The sequence below is a fragment of the Akebia trifoliata genome, chromosome 12 (genome assembly GCF_017979445.1).
Source record: "Akebia trifoliata isolate Shusen 1 chromosome 12, ASM1797944v1, whole genome shotgun sequence".
Taxonomy (NCBI): Eukaryota; Viridiplantae; Streptophyta; class Magnoliopsida; order Ranunculales; family Lardizabalaceae; genus Akebia; species Akebia trifoliata.
Window position 1 is genome coordinate 4408566 of NC_141386.1, and position 22784 is coordinate 4431349.

The 22784-nt window shown below is 35.4% G+C and overlaps 2 protein-coding genes and 1 pseudogene across 2 annotated transcripts; 2 read left to right on the top strand and 1 right to left on the bottom strand.

The window, feature by feature from the left end:
• The first annotated feature begins 1279 nt into the window (after positions 1-1279).
• LOC147388716 (Ribosomal protein S5 domain 2-like superfamily protein) lies at positions 1280-7819 on the top strand. The gene is made up of 5 exons (XM_086418803.1): positions 1280-1438; positions 2441-3296; positions 5396-5836; positions 6970-7050; positions 7617-7819. Exons 2-5 carry the CDS (start codon positions 2651-2653, stop codon positions 7706-7708), a joined length of 1260 nt encoding a protein of 419 aa, XP_086274929.1. The 5' UTR covers positions 1280-1438; positions 2441-2650; the 3' UTR covers positions 7709-7819.
• A 787-nt stretch (positions 7820-8606) lies between these two features.
• On the top strand, positions 8607-11599 carry LOC147388717 (pentatricopeptide repeat-containing protein At2g22070 pseudogene; annotated as a pseudogene).
• Positions 11600-13401: 1802 nt separating this feature from the next.
• LOC147388718 (elongation factor Ts (DUF810)) lies at positions 13402-20736 on the bottom strand. The gene is made up of 5 exons (XM_086417665.1): positions 19991-20736; positions 17889-18758; positions 16502-16957; positions 14923-15112; positions 13402-14827 (listed from the first exon to the last, which is right to left on the bottom strand). The coding sequence occupies exons 1-5, from the start codon at positions 20495-20497 to the stop codon at positions 13896-13898; spliced, it is 2955 nt and encodes a 984-aa protein (XP_086273791.1). The 5' UTR covers positions 20498-20736; the 3' UTR covers positions 13402-13895.
• Between the last annotated feature and the right edge of the window lie 2048 nt (positions 20737-22784).

Below are 22784 nucleotides of genomic sequence, written 5' to 3' on the forward strand. Positions count from 1 at the left end.
AACACACTCTTCAAACATCAAAACATTGCAAAGGTTTGGTTCAAATTATAATCTCAATATTACAAGATACTATGACACATGTTCAAACAATTTGGGGGATTTTAGTGTTTTAGACTCCGAGTCCAAGCCTTATCTCTTTTGAATTAGGATTTTACCCTGAAAAATTATCCCATCAACAAAAAAATATATTTTCATACTCAAAATGCCCTTTTACCCTAATCTGATGTTAAACCTACTATTGTTGTCCTTTGCAAATGTAATTATTATAATTTTTCCTAACATAATATATTTCTCTCATCTTATTGTCATTTTTGCTGAAGTTTTTACTAAAATAATTGAATTTCATACTGAAAAAACAACACAGATACCGTCTAAGCCTAATATTGTTGTCAGAAAAACGAGATGTGGTTTGCAAAAACTACACCGCAATTGTCATTACATCTCTGGAATTTGAACTAAGACCAACAAAAGAAAAAGATTAAAAATGAAAAATAATAAGATTTTAGACTAAGAAAGCGGTTTCAGAAAAAATTGAAAACACTGATACGAAAAAGTTTAAGATTTCAAATTAAGAAAAAGAAGTAATTGAAAATAAGAGAGCGTTTTTGTAACTAAGTGTATTAACTTTGTACTGTAGTGTAATTTATTTGCAACGCAACGTATTATCTAATGATATCAGACTTTATAAAGACGTTATGTGTATGTCATTGTGTCATGCTAAGTCATCACACATCTTTTCAGATGTGAAATGTGTCCCTGATACATCACATCAATGAAAAATTATGAAGTTATTGTACTAAAAAAAATTTGACAGAAATATTTTTTTAGAAGAAGATTACAAACAGAGAAGAAGATGTAATTAAAAAATGGGAAAACATCTTTCTAACGAAATGTATTATCTTTATATCGTAATGTAATTTATTTGTAATGTAACACATTATCTAATGATATCAGATTTTATAAAGACATCATCATGTGTATATCATTGTGTTATTTTTTTTTACTTATTTTCAACTATTTGTTTATTTTCTTTATTTTTAATTGGGGTGTAATAAGTAAAAGTTGGGGTTCCAATAGTAGTTCTGAATAATTTTCTTCATTTAAAACTCCAAAACATGACATTATTTATTATTAATTTAAAAAAAAATGCTAAACTGACATACTTACATCGCTACACCAACACTGCGCTGACGTGGTGTGGTGTACGCAGAACCAGACATACTTTCCTCGAGATGAGTTTATACAAACGAGGTAAATCGATGGTTCTCTGCACAAACAGTGCTATAGAAAGGGTTTTTGGGGTTCTCACTTCTCAGCACTTGAGGACCCAAAACCCTCATTTTCTCTCTTCTCAACTGAACTCTGGAGAAACAGTGGGTATGAAAACTGTTGGTTTAATCGATCATCTCCTCTAACCTCTAACAGGATTAAACGTGAGGTGAGCCAACTCTCTCTCTCTCTCAAAACCAGTATGAAAATTGAATCTAATCGATAAGGGTTTTTTTTTTAATTCATTCTATATGATTTCGGTTTTGGGAGACTCAATGACGAGTTTTGCACCATTTTTAATTCCTGAAGTGGGTTTTAGATTTTATTATTTTTTTTGTTTTTGAGTGATGCAAGATTTTAGAAAACTTGGACTTTTGGGTTCGATCTATTATTTTCATTTTTATTTATTTATTTATTTTGGGTATCTGGATCGTTAAAATGTATCTCCATTTTCAGCTGAGTTTAAATGTTAGTTTCGTACCAGATTCGATTGTTAAAATATACTTTTTTCGGAAATGTTTGGTGGATTTGATGAACCTAAACTGTGAATTAGGGTTCCTATTTATTGCAGGTCTGATTAATTTTGTACAGTGAAATAGGGTTCTTCTGTGCTTTTGATGAATTTATTTTGTAAAAAGTTCATCTTCTTTCAAACTCAAGAACCCATCATCTCCATCCCATTGTAAAAAAAGAAAAAAAAAAAAAAAAAACCATTATCTAGCAAAACCCTCTTCTTCTCTCTCATTCTTCTTCTGTATGAATTTCAGGTTAGGTAAATAAACATTTGTTCTTTAAAAAAAAAAATTGTTTTTTTTTTTTTTTGAAAACCAAGCACACGACAAATATTATGGAAATTTTCCGAAGTAACTACCAAGCACTTCACCTGCAAACCATCTTTAAAATCCGTTAACACAGAACTCTGTATACATGAAGTTCGCATTTACGGTCTTTTGCGGTGCCAACAACCAAATATCAATGTGAATAAATTTTTATGTGGTTACCTTTTTCATGTGGAGTTAAGGATCAATTTATGAAATGTCATTGGATCTACGTACCCTAAAGTTCTTAGATTCAACGGTTAATGTCGCTGATGAAAAATGCTTGAATCCAAAGGTTAAAAATAACTAAGCAGAGTATTTTTTATTTATTTCTTTTTTTTTTTGCTGTGTAGGTCAATCAGGTGAGCCAAAAATTTCATGTTTAGGTTGTTTTAATCCATTGAGGAAAAGCTGCCTATAACCAGATCGAACCCAAGACGTTGTATATGAAACAATCATTTGAGCTAGATTTGGAGTATTATTTAGTTTTTCAAATCTTTAGTTGAGTTAGGCCTTTAGATCTCTTTCAAGCCCAAACACGGATTAATTTTGGTCTTTTTACAATGCTCTCTCGTTTAATATCCCGACCTTCGACTCTTCGTTTTCTAACACTAATTTCTTCAAACCACCCACCTCTCTACCCCCCCTCTCCTCCCCCTCCTCGATCTGCTCAACCCTTTATTTGCAAACCTAATTTCACATTCATCCATGAAACATCTCGATTTTTCTCGAGCAATCGAAAGGGCAATGGAGATGATACCGGTGCAGATCCATCAATATCAAATACATGGAAAATAAACCCAGAAAATGATAATGATGTGGACTCAATATTCAGAGACGATGGTGAAAATCTTACTGGAATAGCAGATGGCAATGAAGACTTTGATGATGGATTGAGGAAGGATTCGGTTGTTGGATCTGATGTAAATGATGAGTCTTGGGTGAAAGATTCTTCAGTGACAGGGGATATATTCAGTGAAATTGACAAGGAGTTTGGATCGAAGAAGGGCGGTGCAGAAGATGAGTGGGAGACTGCCGAAGGGTACAAGCCATGGAGTTTTGTAGACGAAGAAAAAGAGGGGGTTTTTGATATAGAAGAGGGAACCGGGGGGCTTCCTATTGTCGAAGATGAGAATCTTGAGAAGGAAAAGAGTGAGGCAAATAAACAACTTGAGTGGGAGGAAGAAAAGCTTTCTATTCAATTGAAAGGTAACTTGGTTATTTGGTTTTGCTTTATATGGTATCTTGGAATTTTATGATAGTGCTTTTGTCCCCATTTATATTTGCTGAATGTGGAACTAGATAGTGTTCTGGATCTTAATCTTTACAAGAAATGTCTCAAATGAACGTTTTAGTTTGGAATTCGAGATTTTTTTGTGCCTTGTATTTATTTATTTTATCTGTGCTTTGGGATTAGTGTGGTTTGGATAGATTTGTGATTATGTTATGATGGTGTATGACGTCCTTTCGAGCACAGATTCATCTTTATGTAGTTAGACTTTGGGTTGGAGGGAACAGTTGAATTTGAAGAAGAGATGGAGAAGATGATAATGGAACGGAAAAAAAGAGAAATTGTGTGGTAGGGATCCGATTTATATAACCTCCCCCCAACCGTATGGTATGCTTACTAAGCCATTAGTTAACACATTTCAAAGTCATTTTACTTGACAAGTCATAGGACTGATCTAAAACACATTGATGACAATCAAGAAACATGAGTAATATTAAACAAGTTTAGACATTTCTCTCAATCTGAACTCTGATGGGTAGGTTGATGCAGGACGACGAGGGATGAAAAGAAAAAATGGGGGTTTAGGGAAATTGGTTTGGGATTGCATGAACTTCTACTCTTCAAGCTTTGATGTCCCCGTCATAGCTGCTTTGTGTTCTTTTCACAAGCTGCTTGCTCATTCTATAGATATAAACCCTATGAGACCCTCATGTCAAACCCATGGCAGTGTCATGAGACATGAGATGGTCCACCAAAAATAACATATAATGTTAGATTTTGTTAATGAATTCGTTATAATATGGTGAAATTCTTGAAAGGGAAATGCTTCCCTAAGTCGACTCAAAGGAACTACAATACCATAATGTGGTGCTTAGAAGAAGCTAGAGTTATATTGCTGCTTTGTCCTGGCCATCATGATAGCCTGTTGTTTTTTCTTCATTTCTTAAAATAATATCACATAATTATAAAAGATAATGATTTCTTTTTTATATAAATATAAAAGACTATGATTTAGTGTGGAACTGTGGATACTCTATTTCTGCATCCACATTGGCTAAAGAAGAGAATAAGGATGTTTTTGTTGTCATTCAGTGTATTTTAGTAATATTTGGGGTGACATGTGTGGTTGGGGATCTTGTTAGGCAACCCAATGGTTGGTAGACTAGAGACAAGGCTGTAGAGAAGGTTTTAATCATTTTTATGTGTACTGTAAAGAACCTCTCTCGAGAGTTGAGCTTTTACTTCACCATTGAAGGGCTAGAGTTGAGTGAGTGAAGTTTGTCTCCTTCTCGTATCTCTTCCCTACCATTCATGCCTTAATATAGGAGTCTCTTATTAACCAACCAACTACTCTATAAGACCGACCTGTGGAGGGGGGGCACTATGAATATAAGAGGGTCGTGGGGTTTAACTGGGGTATGACACACCCTACCTATGACTGCACTGCTGACCCTTTTGCGGTTGAGGAGTACTGGTACCACCACCATTGTCATCAATAAAATACCTGAATTTTATTTTTTGTTTTATTTTGATTTTCCACTCCATTCAGAACAATCATAGCCAAGGTTTTCCTGTGCTATGTCATACCATAGACAACCTTGTAGGTTAAAGGATGTTGGTCAATAGATGATTGACTGTACCATAAATCAGGAGATCATGCCCATTGTGGAATAATTGGTCTCAATTTGGTCATGATATATGTCTTCTAAGAAGTGTCATTTGACTATTTTCTGAGTATATGTTTCAACTGGGGGCTTCACTACGAGGATAGGTCTCAAGTTCTGAATATCTTACTTACAAAATAAATGTTTCCATCCATAGGATCCCTTGCTACTTGTAAGTCTTAGATGAGTTGACCATGCAATTTTTTGAGCAACTTATTAAGTGTACATACTCCACATGAACATTTTTTGAGTTATGCTTAGGAGAGTTACAACGGAGTAATATATTTGATCTAGGAGCACGTACTGTCAGGATTTTTTTATATAAAAGCAGAAAAACCATAATCTTGCATTTTATGATGTATATATGTTCTAAGATTCGCATCGACTCCATCTTATTTTTTTTACATTTGCAGGTCCAAACCGTGCATTTGGAGACCTAATTGCAGCATCGGGAATTACAGAGGCAATGCTTGACAGTTTGATCGCTCTCAAGGATTTAGAAGGTGTTGAAGGTTTGCCCCCCCTAAGAGAACTAGAAGATCTTCGTTTGGAGAAAAATGAGAGAAAATCTACAAGAGGTGAAATGGAACGTAAGAAACAAGAGGAAGTTGCGAAGGCACGTGTAAGGCAGGTTGATGAAAAGGGAAGAGCTTATGGAACGGGAAGACGGAAATGCAGTGTAGCTCGTGTTTGGATTCAACCCGGTGATGGGAAATTTATTGTTAATGACAAACAATTTGACGTTTACTTCCCTATACTTGACCACCGTGCCGATCTCCTTCGACCATTTGCTGAGACCAAAACTTTGGGTCTTTGGGATGTCAATTGCACTGTGAAAGGGGGTGGTGTCTCAGGTAAGCATCGCAACTTTTGTTTCTTATAAAATCACCATAAATATATGGTGGTATTCCCCTTTTTTTTTTTAAATACTAAGGGTATGCGTACCTTATATAGGTTCTATACTCAATTAATATGTAGTCGGTTTAGAATTAACAAATATACCAAACAAGGGTATGCTTTTAAACAGTTGAAGTAAGTTCCAACTACTCTTTCCTTAATAGCTAACAACTCTTGTACCAGTTGAACTTACCTACTAAGTGATTTTTATGGCAGTCACAAGAGAGCTTCAACTGCATCCCCCATCCCATAGTCAAAAAGTAGTACGGTTTAAAACGGCAAGTGAATACTTCAGAAAAAATGGTGAAAACAGGAAAAATGGGGAAAAAACTGGGAAAAAAATGATAAAACATAAAAAAATATTAAAAATTAATAATATATATATATATATATTAATACATTAATCATTTATTCTAAGTCTTCAATATATTTGAGCAAGAAAACACACTATTGAACATCTATGCATGGTAACATGTTTTTGCCCATAATTATACATGTTACAATTCTAAAAAAAGTTTAATCAACATATCTTTTGTTAAAAAAAATATTATTGAAAGAATAAAATCATAACATCAAGATATTATTATCAAATCCCATATTTCTATATTAATGAATCGCCGTATCCAATAAATCCTACATTAAACAACATTATGAACCAAGTCACAAACAATGATAAGGCCATAAAAAAAGTGTTCATTTTTTATTTTTGAAAAAAATGTGATTAAAACGCAAAAACATGTTTAAAATAAAAAAAAAATTTGAACTTTTTCAGATTTAAAAAAAATGCATCTTTTATCGTTTTAAATGCCAAAGATACAAAACGTGTTTGAAATGCGTTCCAACCCCCCATCCCCACCCTGCGAATAAACACTGTTTTTTGTTACCACTCCCCCTCCTCCATTATTTCATAAAATCTGTCTTTTTGTGTCAGTTCAACATGCGAAGTCTTGAACCATTCTTTTGCTGACATTTCCATTTACAGAATGGTACATTGTTGAAGTAACTCTTGAATTTCTCAAGGCCTATAAAAAGACTTTCTCTCTTTTCTGTGTTGTTATTTTGGAAAAATTCAATCATCTTTGCAAAGCAGGTCAAGTTGGAGCGGTACGTTTGGGAATCAGTAGGGCCTTGGAACACTGGGAACCTGGGCTACGTGCTCAACTCAAACCAGGTGATGCTTGACAAAGATTTTAATTCTCCCTATCACAAAAGCTTTATATGGTAGAATTTAGTTTATTAGTGTTCATCTTGTATTAGAGATGAATGCTGCTTTCATCATAAATTTTGAAATTGTAACCAGTCATACCAACCATAGATTGGGTTCACAAATGGTGGGGCAGCAAATCAAAGTGGTCTCTTGTTGCCTTTCTCAGACTCCACTAAATGGGGTCTAGTGCCACTAGTTGTGGATAACTACACTTGCAGCATATTAATTAGGATTTATCTTAGTCTATGGGTTTTATCATTACCCATCGTAATTTTCTTTATAGCAAATATATCATTAAATATCTGCATATTTTGCTATGGTTATGTGACACATATCATAGGATATCCCAATACACAGTCCGTTAACGTCCTTATTATTGCATGAAAATAAATAATGTTTTTAAGTTATTTTAATCCGACACTATTCCGTACATGTATCAGACAATGCGGCCTATACCTGAATCTGTGCAGAACATATTAATCATTTTTGTACATTTCTCTTGCTAATGTCTTATGTATCTTTTGATCCAGTTGGTTTCTTGACGAGGGACTCACGTGCTGTTGAGAGGAAGAAACCTGGGAAGGCAAAAGCGAGGAAGAGCTTCCAATGGGTCAAGCGATGACAACCTATTTATTATTTTTTTTATACAACCAGTTTTGTATGGAACATATTGCTCTGATGCAATGAGTGAACTTTGTTCTCTCTGCTATTCATTTTTGAAAAAAAAAAAGAACTTTATTTTAAGAGAGATGATTGCTTGAGTTGAATTTATTTTGACCTTTTTATAAATTTGAGCAATTTATAAGTTGGTTTGCATCCTTTCTCTCTAAATAATCCCAAAGATCTCTGAAAATCCTCAAGAGATGGTCAGGTTCAGATTAAATGACTCATGGAAAGAACACATCATCCTGACCAACAAAACTCAAAATAAAATCTAACAGTTGTTGGGTTTTAAATGTCGTGAGAATATGCATATTCCAGTAATGCATGTCTCTATGATGAAATCGGATGATAAATTGGATTTCGTGTTTTAATGGTTGGGATCATGTGTTTTAGATTCTTACCCTATTACTATTGTCACATCTTATCTTCACAAAACAGGGATCTTATGTAAACATGAAACTTGGGTGTGATGAATATTTTTTAAGAGTAGCGTTCAATGGCCAACAGTTTGGCAAACACATTTTTCAAATCATGGGTTAGAGGTCTTGGAATGGGCTGATTTTTGGTGAGGATGATCTCTATGGTGAGGAGATCATCATCACCAAAAATCAGCCCATTCCAAAACTTCTAACCTCATCAAAAATGGTTTACAAAAAATGGACGGTTCACGATTTTTCAACTTGTAAAATGGGGCTAGAAGTTTTGGAATGAGCTGATTTTTGGTGAGGATGATCTCCTCACCGTAGAGATCATCCTCACCAAAAATCAGCCCATTCCAAGACCTCTAACCCATGTTTTGAAAAAGTGTTTGCCAAAATATTTGCCAAACTGTTGGCCACGGATAGGGACCCATTTTTTAATTATTAAAAGTAATACAAAATTTATTAAAACAGATTTATAATTTCATGTTAGTCATAAAAAATTAAGTTTCTAATGTTTGGGAAAGCTTTTTTCCTAGTGTGGGATGGGAAGACATTTTTACCTCCAAAGTTGGAAAAACACTTTTGGTAGAAAATGTGTTATCAAAAATTACATTTTTCCCCCAAAAAATAAAATTTTCTCTAGTCTTTAACTTGATTGAACTTTCTTTTGGACATAAAAGATCCTTGTCTTGGGAGTTGAAAGCATCCCTTGATCTGTCAACGGATCGGATCAGATGCAAATTGATCCATTCTGATCCGATAACGCAACGGGACCTTGACCTTGACCTTGTTTGGGACCTAACAAGGTGAGGGTACATCAGTCATTTCACGAAGGTTAAGGGAACGTTAACCTCTCCCTCTCTTTAGAGTTTAAAAAAGATAACTGAATTAACCGAAAACAGGAAGATGATAGCAAAGCAAAATCTCCGAGAAGCCATAGACTTACTCTGTACGCGTGGTTGCGCAGGAGCCGAAACCTACACTCGTCTCTTACTCGAATGCGTTCGAACCAACAATGTCCTTCAAGCCAAGAGATTGGAGTCTCACATGGATCTTCATTCCTTCGAACCCAAAGACACATTCCTTCAAAATCGTCTCCTACATCTATATGCTAAGTCAGGAAAAATCTCAGATGCTCGAAAACTATTCGACAAAATGCCTCAAAGAGATGTTTTCTCATGGAACGCAATGCTTTCAGCGTACTCAAATTTGGGTCTTGTCGAGAATTTACAAGCATTCTTTAAACAAATGCCCATTCATGATTCTGTTTCATATAATACTTTAATTGCAGGTTTTGCGGGAAATAGGCGATTTGATGATGCTTTGAGTTTTTTTCTTAGAATGCAAAGAGAGGGATTGGTGCCGACGGAGTATACTTATGTGAGTGTTTTGAATGTGTGTTCACAGTTATTGGATTTAAAACATGGGAAACAAATTCATGGACTGATTATCGTTAGTAATTCGAAAGGAAATGTTTTTATTTTGAATGCTTTAATTGATTTGTATGCTAAGTGTGGCGAGATTGAACAAGCTCGGTGGTTGTTTGATCGAATGGTTGAAAGAAATGTGGTGTCTTGGAATTCGTTGATCTCGGGTTATTTGAAAAATGGGCAGCCCAAGCAAAGCTTGGATTTTTTTCACAAAATGCAGTTATCGGGCGTTAAGCCGGATTTGATTACCGTTTCTAGTGTCCTTGGGGCTAAATTTCAAAGTGGGTTGGTAGAAGATGCAAATAAAATGTTCAGAGAGTTGAAAGAGAGGGACAGGGTATGTTGGACGACGATGATTGTAGGTTTTGCACAAAATAGGAGAGAAGAGGATGCTTTGGGGTTATTCGGTGAAATGTTGTCTGTAAATGTTCGACCAGACAGTCATGCACTCTCAAGTGTGCTTAGTGTGTGTGCGAGATTAGCGTCTTTAGATAACGGTAAGGTAGTTCATTGTGTAGCAATTCTTATTGGAGTTGAGGGAGATTTGCTTGTGTCAAGTGCCCTCATTGATATGTACTCCAAATGTGGAGAAATTATGGATGCTTGGATCATATTTACAATTATGCCATTTCGGAATGTGGTGTCTTGGAATGCCATGATCATGGGTTATGCACAAAATGGGCTGAATCAAGAGGCTTTATCACTTTATGATGAGATGTTACGGGAAAACTTCAAACCGGATGATATTACCTTTGTGGGTGTTCTTTCGGCTTGTAGCCATATTGGATTGGTTGAATACGGGTGGAGATATTTCCGTTCAATAAGTGAATTTCATGGAATGACACCTACTTTGGATCACTACGCATGTATGATAAACCTACTTGGCCGCTCAGGACACATGGACAAAGCAGTAGATTTGATTAAATTCATGCCCGATGAACCTAATCACCTAATTTGGTCTACCCTTTTATCCGTTTCAAGAATAAATAGTGACATTGAGCGTGCAGAGATGGCAGCGAGGCGTCTTTTTGAATTAGAACCACTCAATGCAGGACCTTATATCATGTTGTCTAACATGTATGCTTCTTTCGGAAGATGGGATGATGTGGCTTCCGTGAGATCTCTCATGAAGGATAGGAAAATACAGAAATTTGCAGCTTATAGTTGGATCCAAATCAATAACGAGATCCACAAGTTTGTATCAGATGATCGAACTCATCCACAAACGGAAAAAATTTACAGAGAACTTAGTAGATTGATAAAGGAAATGCGAGAAGTTGGCTTTGTTCCTGACATGAACTTAGCTCTTCACAATGTTGGTGAGGAGGAGAAGATTGAGTCCATTTGTTATCACAGTGAGAAACTCGCTCTTGCATTTGGGTTGATTAGTAAACCTCTAATTGGGAAACCCATTAGGATTTTAAAGAACATACGAGTTTGTGGGGATTGCCATGTGTTCATGAAGTTTGTATCTAAGGTTTCTGGACGACCTATCATCTTGAGAGATTCAAATTTGTTCCATCATTTTGTTGGTGGTCAATGCTCTTGCAAGGACTATTGGTGAGAATGGGTTTGTTAAGTTTGCGAGTTGAGATCCTATAAGAGCTCGATGAGCGTGAAATGAAGCTTAAAAAAGGAGCCAAAACAAGGAGACAGATTGATGTAAGCATCTCTGATTTGTAGCTTGGGTTGTTCATAAACCAAAGTAAACTATTACACAACAATCTCAAATTTTGGAGAAGGTCGACATATGTCGTGTATTTTTTATGAACACGATATTTACTCATTACAAATGAAGGAAATGATTGAAACTTGTAAAACTTTCATCTTTCTAATCCAGTCAGTGGGAGTAACGAGGGCTTTACAATCAGTTGTGTAACATTTTAGATGTTTGTTGCAATAATCTCTCTTTATTTCTTGTTTCTGAAACTGAGGCAAGCTTTAAAAATATTGGCTGTCACATACTTGACATGGATATAGTGCGCCAATTGTGTTTAAATGCAATGCATGGACTTCAAGTTGTTTTTTCTTTTTTTTTTTTTTTTGGGGGGGGGGAGCTGCCTTTGTTGACTTGTCGAGAATAGTATGAGATAGAAAAAAATATTTCCGATTTGATCTCATCTATTAGGGGTCCATTTCAGTCTCGCAAACTTCTTATGGGTTCATTGAAAATGATTCTGATCTAATTTGTATCCTATTAGAAGTAGAAGGCATTCTAGCAAGACCCTAATGCTGTGTTTGGATTGAGAGAAATGGAGAGAAGAGAAGAGAAAATAAATAGATTTTCTCTCCATTTCTCATGTTTGAATTGTTAAGTGGGGAGAGGAGAAAAAACAACGGTAAGTTTTCTCTCTCTAAAGAGAAGATGAGAGAAAAGGAGAGAGATCCTTTTAAAATGTTTTATAATTCTAGCTTTACCCTACATCTCTTTTAAGATATTTTAAATTTTCCAAGTTGTTTTAATTTCTCTCCTGTCAATCTTATCACGGTAGAGAGAAATTGAGTTTCTCTTCTCTTCTCACTTAATGGGTTTGATAATTGGCCCTACTTGTGAAGTATGACCGGAGATCAGATTTGAATTTGAAGGAATGGGTGCTTTGTAATCCAGCAATTACTGTTCATTAGACAAATTTTTAAAGGGAAAAAAAAATTCCCAATTGCATTCATTTAATATTCATTTGGTGTCGTTAACATGAGATGTTTTCTTGCAAATATTTTTCTATTTTTTATATATGGAAAGTTGAGAAAAACATCACTTGCTTTTCATCCGCTCGACGTGGCACGCACACAGAACCATAGGTCTTTTATTCTTCTTTTTTTACGGGATACAAAGAGAAAAGATCTATGGTTCTAAGCACATGCCACGTCAAGCGAGTGGCTTTTTTTCAAGTCAGTGTATCATTAGTCTATCGTATAATAATCAAGACTAATTATAATAATCAAGAAATTGCAATAGAAAAAAATAAAAGTGAGGTTTTTCTACTCTTTCTTTATTTTTAAATCATGTGGAAGGAACAAAAGAAACATCTTCTTGTCCGATTGCAGCAAAGTATATGCTCCTTTTTCACAAAGAAAGATTCATTTCTACTTAAATGGGCTCATAGATCTAAATCATCCCATCTTTTTCGTAGAATAAAAACAAACAAACAAACAAATTAAAAAGATAAAAAGGAAGCTAAACCCAACTTATCAAGTATTTCGCAACTCATCATGAGCTCAAGTCAAGTATCTAAGGCCAAAAGTTTGATTCTGAATGCCAACAGATCTTAATGAATTTCAATTTCCATATTCATAGCAATAATCATCGTTCAAGCATCCAAGTCAGTGCTGGGACCCACATAAGAAACTTCATATACCAAAGATAGCACTGATTATGATTTTAATTACTCAAAAAATTCCAAACTTTATTGGCTCCAATGGCAAACACTGATGATAACACAATGAAGCAAGGTCAAATCCCACCAATTTCACAAGTGGGGTTTGATTTCAAAGTTGAATCTTAAACCAAAAAAGAATGAACGAAAAAAATATATATTACTTTTATTGCCACACCAACCTTCACTATCACCACCCCAAGATGTGTGCTAACTCTTTGGTGATTTACAAATGAATTGGGGTGGTGTTCGCAAAAGCTGGTGTGACAATAGAATCTCCCAAAAATACTTATCAGTATGCTAAAACTTGAGCAACAACAACCAAAGATGGATGACGGGAGATCAAAGATGAAAAAAGAGGGATGACAACGAGTGATTGAACATCGGTCGTCTAAAAGCTCAAAACACAACAAAAGAAAAATCAAATGCAATAAACAAGCCACCACATATATTACATGATAATAAAGATCACTCCGGTGATTAATCTTAAGTCTCTCCCAACATATAAACACAATATTTCTACTTGAATTAACATAATTATAGAAACAAACCTTCTTCTACCTCTGCATCTCAACATTTTTCCCATGTAGAACATAAATTACATCATCTGAGCCAAAGAAGAAAGACAGAACCCATTACCCAAGACCCTCACCAAGTCAAAAGAATGCTAGTAAATAACAAATCTAAGACTAACAAACCTTCAAGGAATCAATCTAAAGCTAGAAATACATATATGAAAGATGTATAATGAATCTCCACCCCAAGTTCCATCAGCCTTTGAAACTCTCAAGCTTTCATCTTCTCTACCCATTTGTGTCAACCAGAATAGCACCAAACAGTATGCCTAAGATCAGAATCCACCAATACTCTATACAAGATAATCATCCGTTGTCGTAATTATGCATTAACCCTTGAAGAAATTACAGTTTCTTAGGCAAGTTGTATGTCTTCTTAAGGAACTTTGTGGCCGCTTCATCATTCCGATAACATAGAACACGCAACAACGTGTTTGGCTCAGTTGGATTCCATTGACCCGAAGTTGGAGGTAATGGAAGTCTAGATTTGGCAGAAGGCCCGTACGTCTCCAATGTCGTACGTCTGAACCGCTGAATGAGACTCTCAGTATTGGTGCGGTAAAGTGGAAGGACTTCTCTAACAGTTTTCGAAAATTTATCAATCAAATCATCCGGTAATCCATCACCGTTTGACCAGTACAGATCTTTAAGAGCTCTAAAATCATCCTCTATTATTTGAGAATCATGTTCAGAGAAAGCACGAGAAGGGCCTCCAGCAAGAAGCACTAATAAGAACCCATCGAAAGAAGCTTTCATTATCTCCGTAATAACACGTGTGCGCACTCTGTTGTGCAATGTTTCCGATATAATTTCCAAGTTCTGCTCGAGCTCTTTCAACATTGGTTCAATCCTTGAAGATGTCAGTTCCCCGACATACAAACCATCCCATAGAACATGACTTAGATCATGGAAGATAACCTTGTAAGCCGTTGCTTCGGAAAGTATTTGGATCCCTTCAAGACAAGCAGACGGGGAGAGCTCAAATTTTTTCCCCGACCCATTTGCAATGTCATCTGCAACGGCAGATTCAGAGTTCCTCAAATAAGTAATTGTCCGCTTCTCCAAGACCTCTATTTCAGTGCGGATGTGTTGCAAAGTATTCATACGGACACATAATTGTGGTATTCCAAAGGAGTTGTCGCCGTTTAATGTTCCAACTTGAGATTTCCTCCTTTGAGAGACTTGCGGCTTGTCTTTCTTCTTCCATACACTTAATTTTGATCCTGTTGTACATCTGGTTAATGCTGGCATAGTTGGAACGAAAGTGTTTCGTGACCCTGTAAACCACAATGGTGAATGATAATTTATTATTAAAGAGATTAAGGCTATGAAAGTGATTTATAGATTTTTGTGGAATTTTGTAAGCATGTACCGCAGCCAGATTTTGTCTTGGATATGTAATGCAGAAGACATCTGTCAAGGCCAGTTATTAAGTCAGGAAGAAGAACTGGATGTATAGGAATCGGCAACTGAAAGAAAGCATCCAAAGTCTCATCTATAATTCGTAAGACTTCAACCGCAGAGGGAGCAAATCTCTCTTTATTGGCCCGGGGATTCCATACCTACAAAACCATCATTGATAGGATTAGCCCAAAAAGAACATATATATACATGCATAAGTATTGGGGTCGATATACGTCTGGAAAGTAAATGTCTATGTTCAATATGATCATTGGGCCCACATGGAGATGAATCACTGGTTGTGTTTTTGGAGAGGATAAGAGGGATTGGGTGTGTAGTATTGCTGTGTAATCAGGCCCTTAGCTTCTTGTTTTGTCTCCGTCTTGTTGTATCTTTCGTTTATAATATTAAGAAAAAAAAAAAAAAGCCCCCACCAAATATCAGCTAATATAAAACTCCAATGACCAATCCCTCCAAAAATGAATTAGAAGTCTAACCAATTTGGACCCTCCATTTTATCAAAACTTTGACCAAACAGTTGATACAGTTAGAAATCTCAAAATGATTTGACTGATTTTTTGCGAGTATGATCTCCAGGATGGACGATCATCCTCACCAAAAAAATCAGCGTTACTCATCTCCAAGTGGGCCCTATAAAACAGTGTATGTCAAGATTCCATGGACATCTAGAATGTTGACTTATGATAAGAAGGCCAACATGTACATGAATCGAAGGCTGGTTTGTTGTGAGAGTGACCTTCAAGGTGAGGAGATCATCCTTACCAAAAACCTGCCCATTTCAATATTTCTAGTCTTCAGAAAAGTGGTTTACAAGTTGATTAATAATGGACAACCCATCTCAACATTAATTTGAACACCACAGTTGCCAAGGTTAGAAGTTTAAGTAGCAGCTCAATTTTCAGAAGATTATCTCCATGGCGAGGAGATCATCCTCACAAGAAGTCAGCCACTGACTCATCTTCATGTTGGTCCGTCCAACAACCAGGAGGCCTTCAATGCTTTTGTTGATGTGTGCCCTTAAGGTGCACTAAATACACCTTGGAAATAAGAACTTCAGGGTATTTTTTGGTATGATCTTTCTTTTAGGGCAGTTTAAATACGAAAATCAATTCCCAAGGTGTATTTAATGCACTTTAACGTGTACCCTTGGGGCACATGTTAACAAAACCCTTTGTTTTTAATAACTGAAAGGTGTCAATTACAATAAACAAACTTTTATGCAAACACAAGACATAATTTTTAAGAGTCGTCCTAGAGTGACTGCACATGACACCGCATTTCACACTGCGCTGATGTGGAGGTGCACACAACCGTATATGCTTTCCTCGAGATACGAATGAAAGCATATACAGTTATATGCGTTCTCCACATCAGCACAGTGTAAAACACAGTGTCATGAACAGTCACTGTAGCGTTTTTATTTTTTTTTTTCAATTTTTAATTGTCTTGGATAATCAACTAAAACGAAACAACTTCTCTCGTCAGCAAGCATAAAAAATAAAAATAAAAAGACGAGTATATTTACACACCTCTTGTTGCAGATTTCTGTCAACCCATTCTTTTAATATGTCAACTCTAGTCTTTATCCACGCCTTCACCAGATTGGCAATAGTAGCTTCAGCCTCAAAAGGAGGCATCTCGCGGATTACCGCCTTTCCACCATCCTCACTATCCACCGAATCTTCAACTGCAATCTGTACAAGATCTTTCTCCAGCTTATCCGCAGCTCTCAATACTTGCACAGCATCGGGTGTGAGCTCAGTGATACCCAAAACGAATTGCTTCAACTCGTTCCCATAGCAAGCATGAAGGGTGGCAACAGCCACACCAGCCGCAAGAGGATGCCATTTCTTCAGTATGGGACTGAATACATCCTTCTCATGAGCTGCTAATTCCCCAATGTCCTTTGCAAGGATAGAAAGTACGGGAAGAGGATTTGGTAGGTTTTTTGATGAACGTCTGCTTGAGTCTGCCTTCTCCATTCTCTGTCTTAAGATAACATCAAACATAACCATGAGTACACAGTAACAATACGAGTCCGAATAGCCTTACTAACTTAGTAAGATTTCAACTCTTATGAAGGGTCATTGACCTCACCTTGTGGCATCCAAAAACATGATTCGATGCCACAAGGTTGTAGAGAACAAAATTCTATGAACTTGGAAAAAAATTCAAAAATGTTATATTTCACTTTTGAATTTTAATTTTAAATTTGGGACTTCTGTGGAACTTTGGTAGCCGTCCATTTTCAAAACCTTGGATGAAGCCAAAAAATCAAAAATCAAAATTTTTTTTTTTTTTATATGAGTTTTTTCATGAAATCTAGTGGGATGTGGTGTTGGATTGCCAATGTGGTAATCCATTTGAGCAAAGCAACCCTTATTAAGGCTTAAAATTGTACCAAGTTGGTAAGGAAAGTGTTTTTCTAACAATATAAAGGAGTTTTATTAATGAATGGACTTGAGGCCCACCATCCTCTTTCTAAGCTATACATCATACATCATACAAGTGAGCCATCAAATCACCAACCAACGCCATTCAGTCAGATCATGGCTCTTGGATGGAGCACATCCCAAAAAATAGTTCAACTGTCCGTTTCTAGCCAATATAACAGACTTTAACTAGGCAAGTTGTAAATGGAGTTGAGACCCACCAACTGCATTATAACCTATATACACTACGCCATACTTGCAAACCACCAAATTATCAATCAAGGCCATTCAATCAGAATCATGAATCTTGGATGGAGCACAGCGCAAGAAAGAGTTCAACCATCCATTTCTAACCAATATAACGAACTTTTATGAGGCAACTATGCTAAACGGGGCTTCAGATCACTACTAATCATGGAACTCAGATCTATAAAAACATTTTATTATGTCAAGGAGATGGGTCAACATATGGAAAAGGACTTGCCTGAGCGAAAGCAGTGCGGATTGATGACCTGATGTAAGTATCAATCCTATTGCGAGCAACATCAACTTCTCCCTTCCTCTTCCTGCGATACTCATGAGAGATATCTTCCACCAAAATTTTGGCTGCTAAAACCCCCAAAGAAACAATACTCTGCATTAAATCAATATTCCCAGTATTGAAAGTATCATGGTAAGCAAGAAGCCTTTTCTCCGCCCAACCCAATATCGAGCTCAACGACGAACTCAAGATCTTGGAGTACACGGGATCCTTTGTTACCTTAGCATCTTTCGCAACTTCTGCCAACTGATTATCAGCAGCAAACAACAGGTCATTTTCCACTTGGCCCGTTACAACGAAACGGTGAAACAAAACCCATGTAAAACAAAGGTTATGGAGCATCTGATTCATTCCGAGGATCACCCAAGTCTTCTTTATGAGCTCTAGAACCTCGTCAATCTCCTCGATGACCATTGTTTCTTCATTAGCATCAAAACAGGCTTCTAGAAGCATCTGGTAGAGTCGAAGGTTCAGTGGAAACCCATCTGCCCAATGGCATGTCTCAGCGATGGACCCTTCAAATGATCTGCAAGCAAGGGACATCACGGCGGTACGTAAGACCTGCATTGACTCATTGTTCTTCCCGGTTTCTAGGGGTCTCTCATAGGCCCCTCGTATGATCTGACGAAGGCGTTGTGAAGCCAAATCTGACTTATCTAATGGGGTGTGGGGATGCAGAAGGAGTCCAGCTTCAAGAATCTTCATATTTCTCAACTGCCACGCTTCATATTCTTGTTGATCAGGAAAATCTGTAGCCTTGAACTGTTGTAATAGCTCCAATGGAAGAACCATTGATTCAATGCGTCTTCCAAGCTGTTTCAATCACACAAACCAAGGCCCATGATCACTATTATCTAGAAGAAGAAAAAAAAGCTGAATGGAAAATGGATCGGCAACTGCTGTCACACCCCAAACTTCTAACATGAATCCCCATAACTTTGTGTTAGTTTTGAGGCATGAGACACACATCTCAATATATAAAGTCTGATATTATATAAATAACCTGACAACTGATTTGATTATAACATGATATAAAACACCAATAATATAAACTTCAACTACAACTAATCAAATATGCAAACCCATGTAGACTACAACTACAGACACAAACTAACAGTGAAACTAAAGATGTATATACATACCAAAAAGTAGTGTCACATACTGTGACAAAATATACAAGGTTGACTAAACAAAACTATACAAGTTAAAATTAACATCTCTCTCAAAATTATACAGTCTATCCTATATTTTCAGATGCTGCAGAGTCTACTGGTGATGAAAAAAATTTCTATACAAAAAATATTATTTTAAAAGTAAAAAAATTCCACAATGATTCCTCGGTATTCGTTTTTATCTTTAAAGTCATTACAACTACATGGTTACTAGCTTACTACATGTTTTATGGTTAGATTTACTGGGGAAAAGCCGATTTTTTTTCAGAAAACCACCTACCAACCGTCTAACACAACCAAAATCAAGAATAGAAAGTACCAACTATGGCCCTCAAGAGAAATGCAGATCAACCGACATTAAACCAGTCACATAAGATTAAAATTACCAACAATTATAGGAAAATTCATCAATAATCAAGTCGAAGAATCAAACCTTATCAAACTCCCAACAACCACCAAAAAATTAAAGAGAAAAACAAAAATTATCACCAAAAGAGATGAAGCTTATTCGGTGTCCTGAGGACCCAATCATCACCTCATAATCCTGAAAAACCAGCAATAATTCTTATCCAGAAATAAAATAAATTACACCAAAAACATAATGAATGGATTTTTTTTTTAAATAATACAAAAAAACCCCCAAATTTGAAGTAAAAGAGAGAGAGAGAGAGAGAGACAATTAACAGACTAACAACATCCATTAAGAATTCATGATCCACATCCCATCATAAACATCATCGACATCATGAACATAATACAACAAAAATACATAAAATTCAATAAAAAAGTGAGCAGATCCCCAAAACCAGATCAAAATCCTTACTTTCGGAATTATATATAGATATATATATATAAGAACCCAAATGAGCTCACCTGTCCAGCAGAAATTCTCAACAAAGCGCGCCTAATCCTCGAATCGTTCTGCTCCGAAATCCTCATCTGAACCCTCATAAGCTCTCCAACTGTTACTGGTTTCTTCGATTTCGAAGACGGACTACTCTCTTTCCCTCCACCCTTCGAAGAAGATTTCATCCCCAAAGCCTTCTTAACCTTACTAGCAGCAGTAGAAGTCAATGATCTCTGCAAAGAAGGCGAAATCGAAGATGGGGATGAAGATGCAGAAGACGGAGAATGTGACAGAGAAATCGAAGATGGAGATCTTTCAGATTGAGGAATATAAGTCAAGGGTTTTCCACCAGTAGATCTACAAGCAGCAACGAAGATCTCATAAGCTGTTTCTCGAAGTTCTAATTCGGAAAGATTAGAACCCAATTCACCAAAAGGGGATGGGAGATCTGAAATGGGTAATCTGTTAGTACTGTTGATTCCCATATCTCTCTTCGATTGACCTAGATTTCTGTCTCTGAAGAGATGAGCCATTGTTGATTAAAACAGAAAAAAAAACCCTATCTTTATCTCTCAATCTTTCACTTTTTTTCTGCTTTGGTGTAGGAGAAGACTGAAGAGGGAGAGATAGGGTTTGTTCTTCCTTGAATTAGAAGAAATCCATATTTTGGAGAAGATTTGAGAAAATAAAGTAGAACTGTAGAGAAATGAGAAGAGGTAAGAAAAGCTGGAAATTGGACGAAAAAAGCTGTCTTGTGGGGTAGAGAGAGAGAGAGAGAGAGAGAGAGAGAAATAAAATATAGAAGAGTGATAGAAGCACTAAATCTTAGTTTTTTTAGGGCTGTTTAAGCTTACTTTTTCTTTCCATTTTTAATTTTCTACCGTGGAGTAAGGATGCTGGTGGTTGAGTACAACTTTTGAGTCTGCACCCTACCAACTGAGTCCATGTTGAGTTGGACGAGACAAACTCTTTTAAACCGTTTCACCTTCCAATTTCCAAGATCTCTTTAATTTAAACATCCATGCAATATGTAGTAAAGCACTAGTCTTACTAACTTAGTAAGATTTGAAATATTACTAAGGATGGTTGAGATCGCCTCGTGGCATCCAAAAACATGATCCAATGCCTCAAGGAAGAAGAGGACAACATTCTATGAACTTTTTTTTTAAAAAAAGGTTATTTTTCACAGCGAAATTTTAGTTTTAAATTTGAGAATTCAATTGCTGCCCATTTTCAAAATTTTGGATCAAGTCTAAAAAACATTTTGGATCAGATTTTTTTCCATGAAATCTAGAGTGTTGTGGTGTTGAATTGCCAATTTTGTAATCCGGTTGAGCTCAACAACCCTTAATAAGATTTAAAATCTTACTAAGTTAGCTTTTTTTTTTTTTTTTTTTTTTTTAAATATATTTACAAAAATTATTAAAGAGAAAATATAATTATAAAAATAAGTTTTTGAAATTTTCAAAAAATAATAATAATAATAATAATAATTAAGAGTTAAAACCATTGTTGAACCAGTCTTTTAGAAAAATGTTGCTTAAACCAAACATTTTTACATTTTTATACACTATTTTGATATAAGGACCGGATTTTTCTTGAAATAAAATGCCAATTGAATGGACAATTTTTAGTGAAAATCACTTATTCAACAATTTTTAGTGAAAATTGCTTGTTCAACAAGAATCGTCATTTGATATTTGATTTACATTTTTCATGCCTCTGAAAAGCACCATTTTACAATTTGTCAAATTTGAAAATTGTCTCTTCAACAAACGTCTTTCCACCAATTTTTAATATAAATATATCTGTTGAGAATTTTGATCAATTATATTTTCCTTTTGGTAATTTCCTAGACATTTTATTATAAAGATAACGATAGAAGGATGATTTTATAGAACTATAATTTATCAAAATTCTCATTAAATATTTTCTATTTAAATTTTTTAAAATTATTTTAATGTGAATTGAGCAAAACCGATTTTGCTTTATTTGACATTTTGATGATGGAGTTTCTGATTCTTGAAAAATTCTAACAAATTAAGGAAGGGATGAGTCAATGAGAAGAACGTCTAATAATGGAAAATGGATTGGAAAATTTACTTAAAGGACCCTGATGGAGGGATTTTTTTTCTATATGATTCCTAAGTTTTGAGTGGTCTCTTAATAGTCCATTTAGTTTATAATAAAAAAAAATCTTCATAATCCTTGCTTTAAACTACCATTTTCTCATCTTCTTTGCATAGTTAGGTTTTTCAATGGCAATTGCGATTATTTTCTATAATCTTTGATTTTGAATGGAGAATGATATTCTCTTAATTCTGAATATTTAAATATATTTTTTTGATTGATTTTGATGACTTATAAAAAACAACGAATAACGAAATTGATATTCTAATTTTTTTAATGATTATGTTGTAATTTTTTATTTACAACTATGATTTATGCATTTTTGGTATTTCAATGATATTTACCCAATATCAAACTTAAAAAAAAAAAAATCTCGATCATAATCGACACTGTGTTATTGTCTATTTCAACATTTTATTGTCAAGCTCACCATTGGGTGTTGAGTTCATCACTTTTTATTGTCTAGTTCATCATTTAATTATTGTAGAGTTCAACGTTTTTTTTTTTAAATATTGTTGAACTCGACAATAATTAGATGTTGAACTAGACAATAAGAAGTGGTGAACTCAACACCAAATAGTGAATTTGGCACTAAGCAATTAAATGTTGAGCTAGATAATAAAAAGTGGTGAACTCACATTGTAATGTGATTCAGATTTTTCGTTCTCTTTTGTTTTTATTTTTTCATTT

Coding starts and splice junctions, on each gene's coding strand:
- LOC147388716 (XM_086418803.1), top strand. CDS start 2,651: ATGCTCTCTCGTTTAATATCCCGACCTTCGACTCTTCGTTTTCTAACA. Junction 3,297..5,395: donor GCTTTCTATTCAATTGAAAG/GTAACTTGGTTA, acceptor TTACATTTGCAG/GTCCAAACCGTGCATTTGGA. Junction 5,837..6,969: donor GAAAGGGGGTGGTGTCTCAG/GTAAGCATCGCA, acceptor TTTGCAAAGCAG/GTCAAGTTGGAGCGGTACGT.
- LOC147388718 (XM_086417665.1), bottom strand. CDS start 20,497: ATGGCTCATCTCTTCAGAGACAGAAATCTAGGTCAATCGAAGAGAGAT. Junction 16,958..17,888: donor TCCGCACTGCTTTCGCTCAG/GCAAGTCCTTTT, acceptor ATCTTAAGACAG/AGAATGGAGAAGGCAGACTC. Junction 14,828..14,922: donor CAAGACAAAATCTGGCTGCG/GTACATGCTTAC, acceptor TGTGGTTTACAG/GGTCACGAAACACTTTCGTT.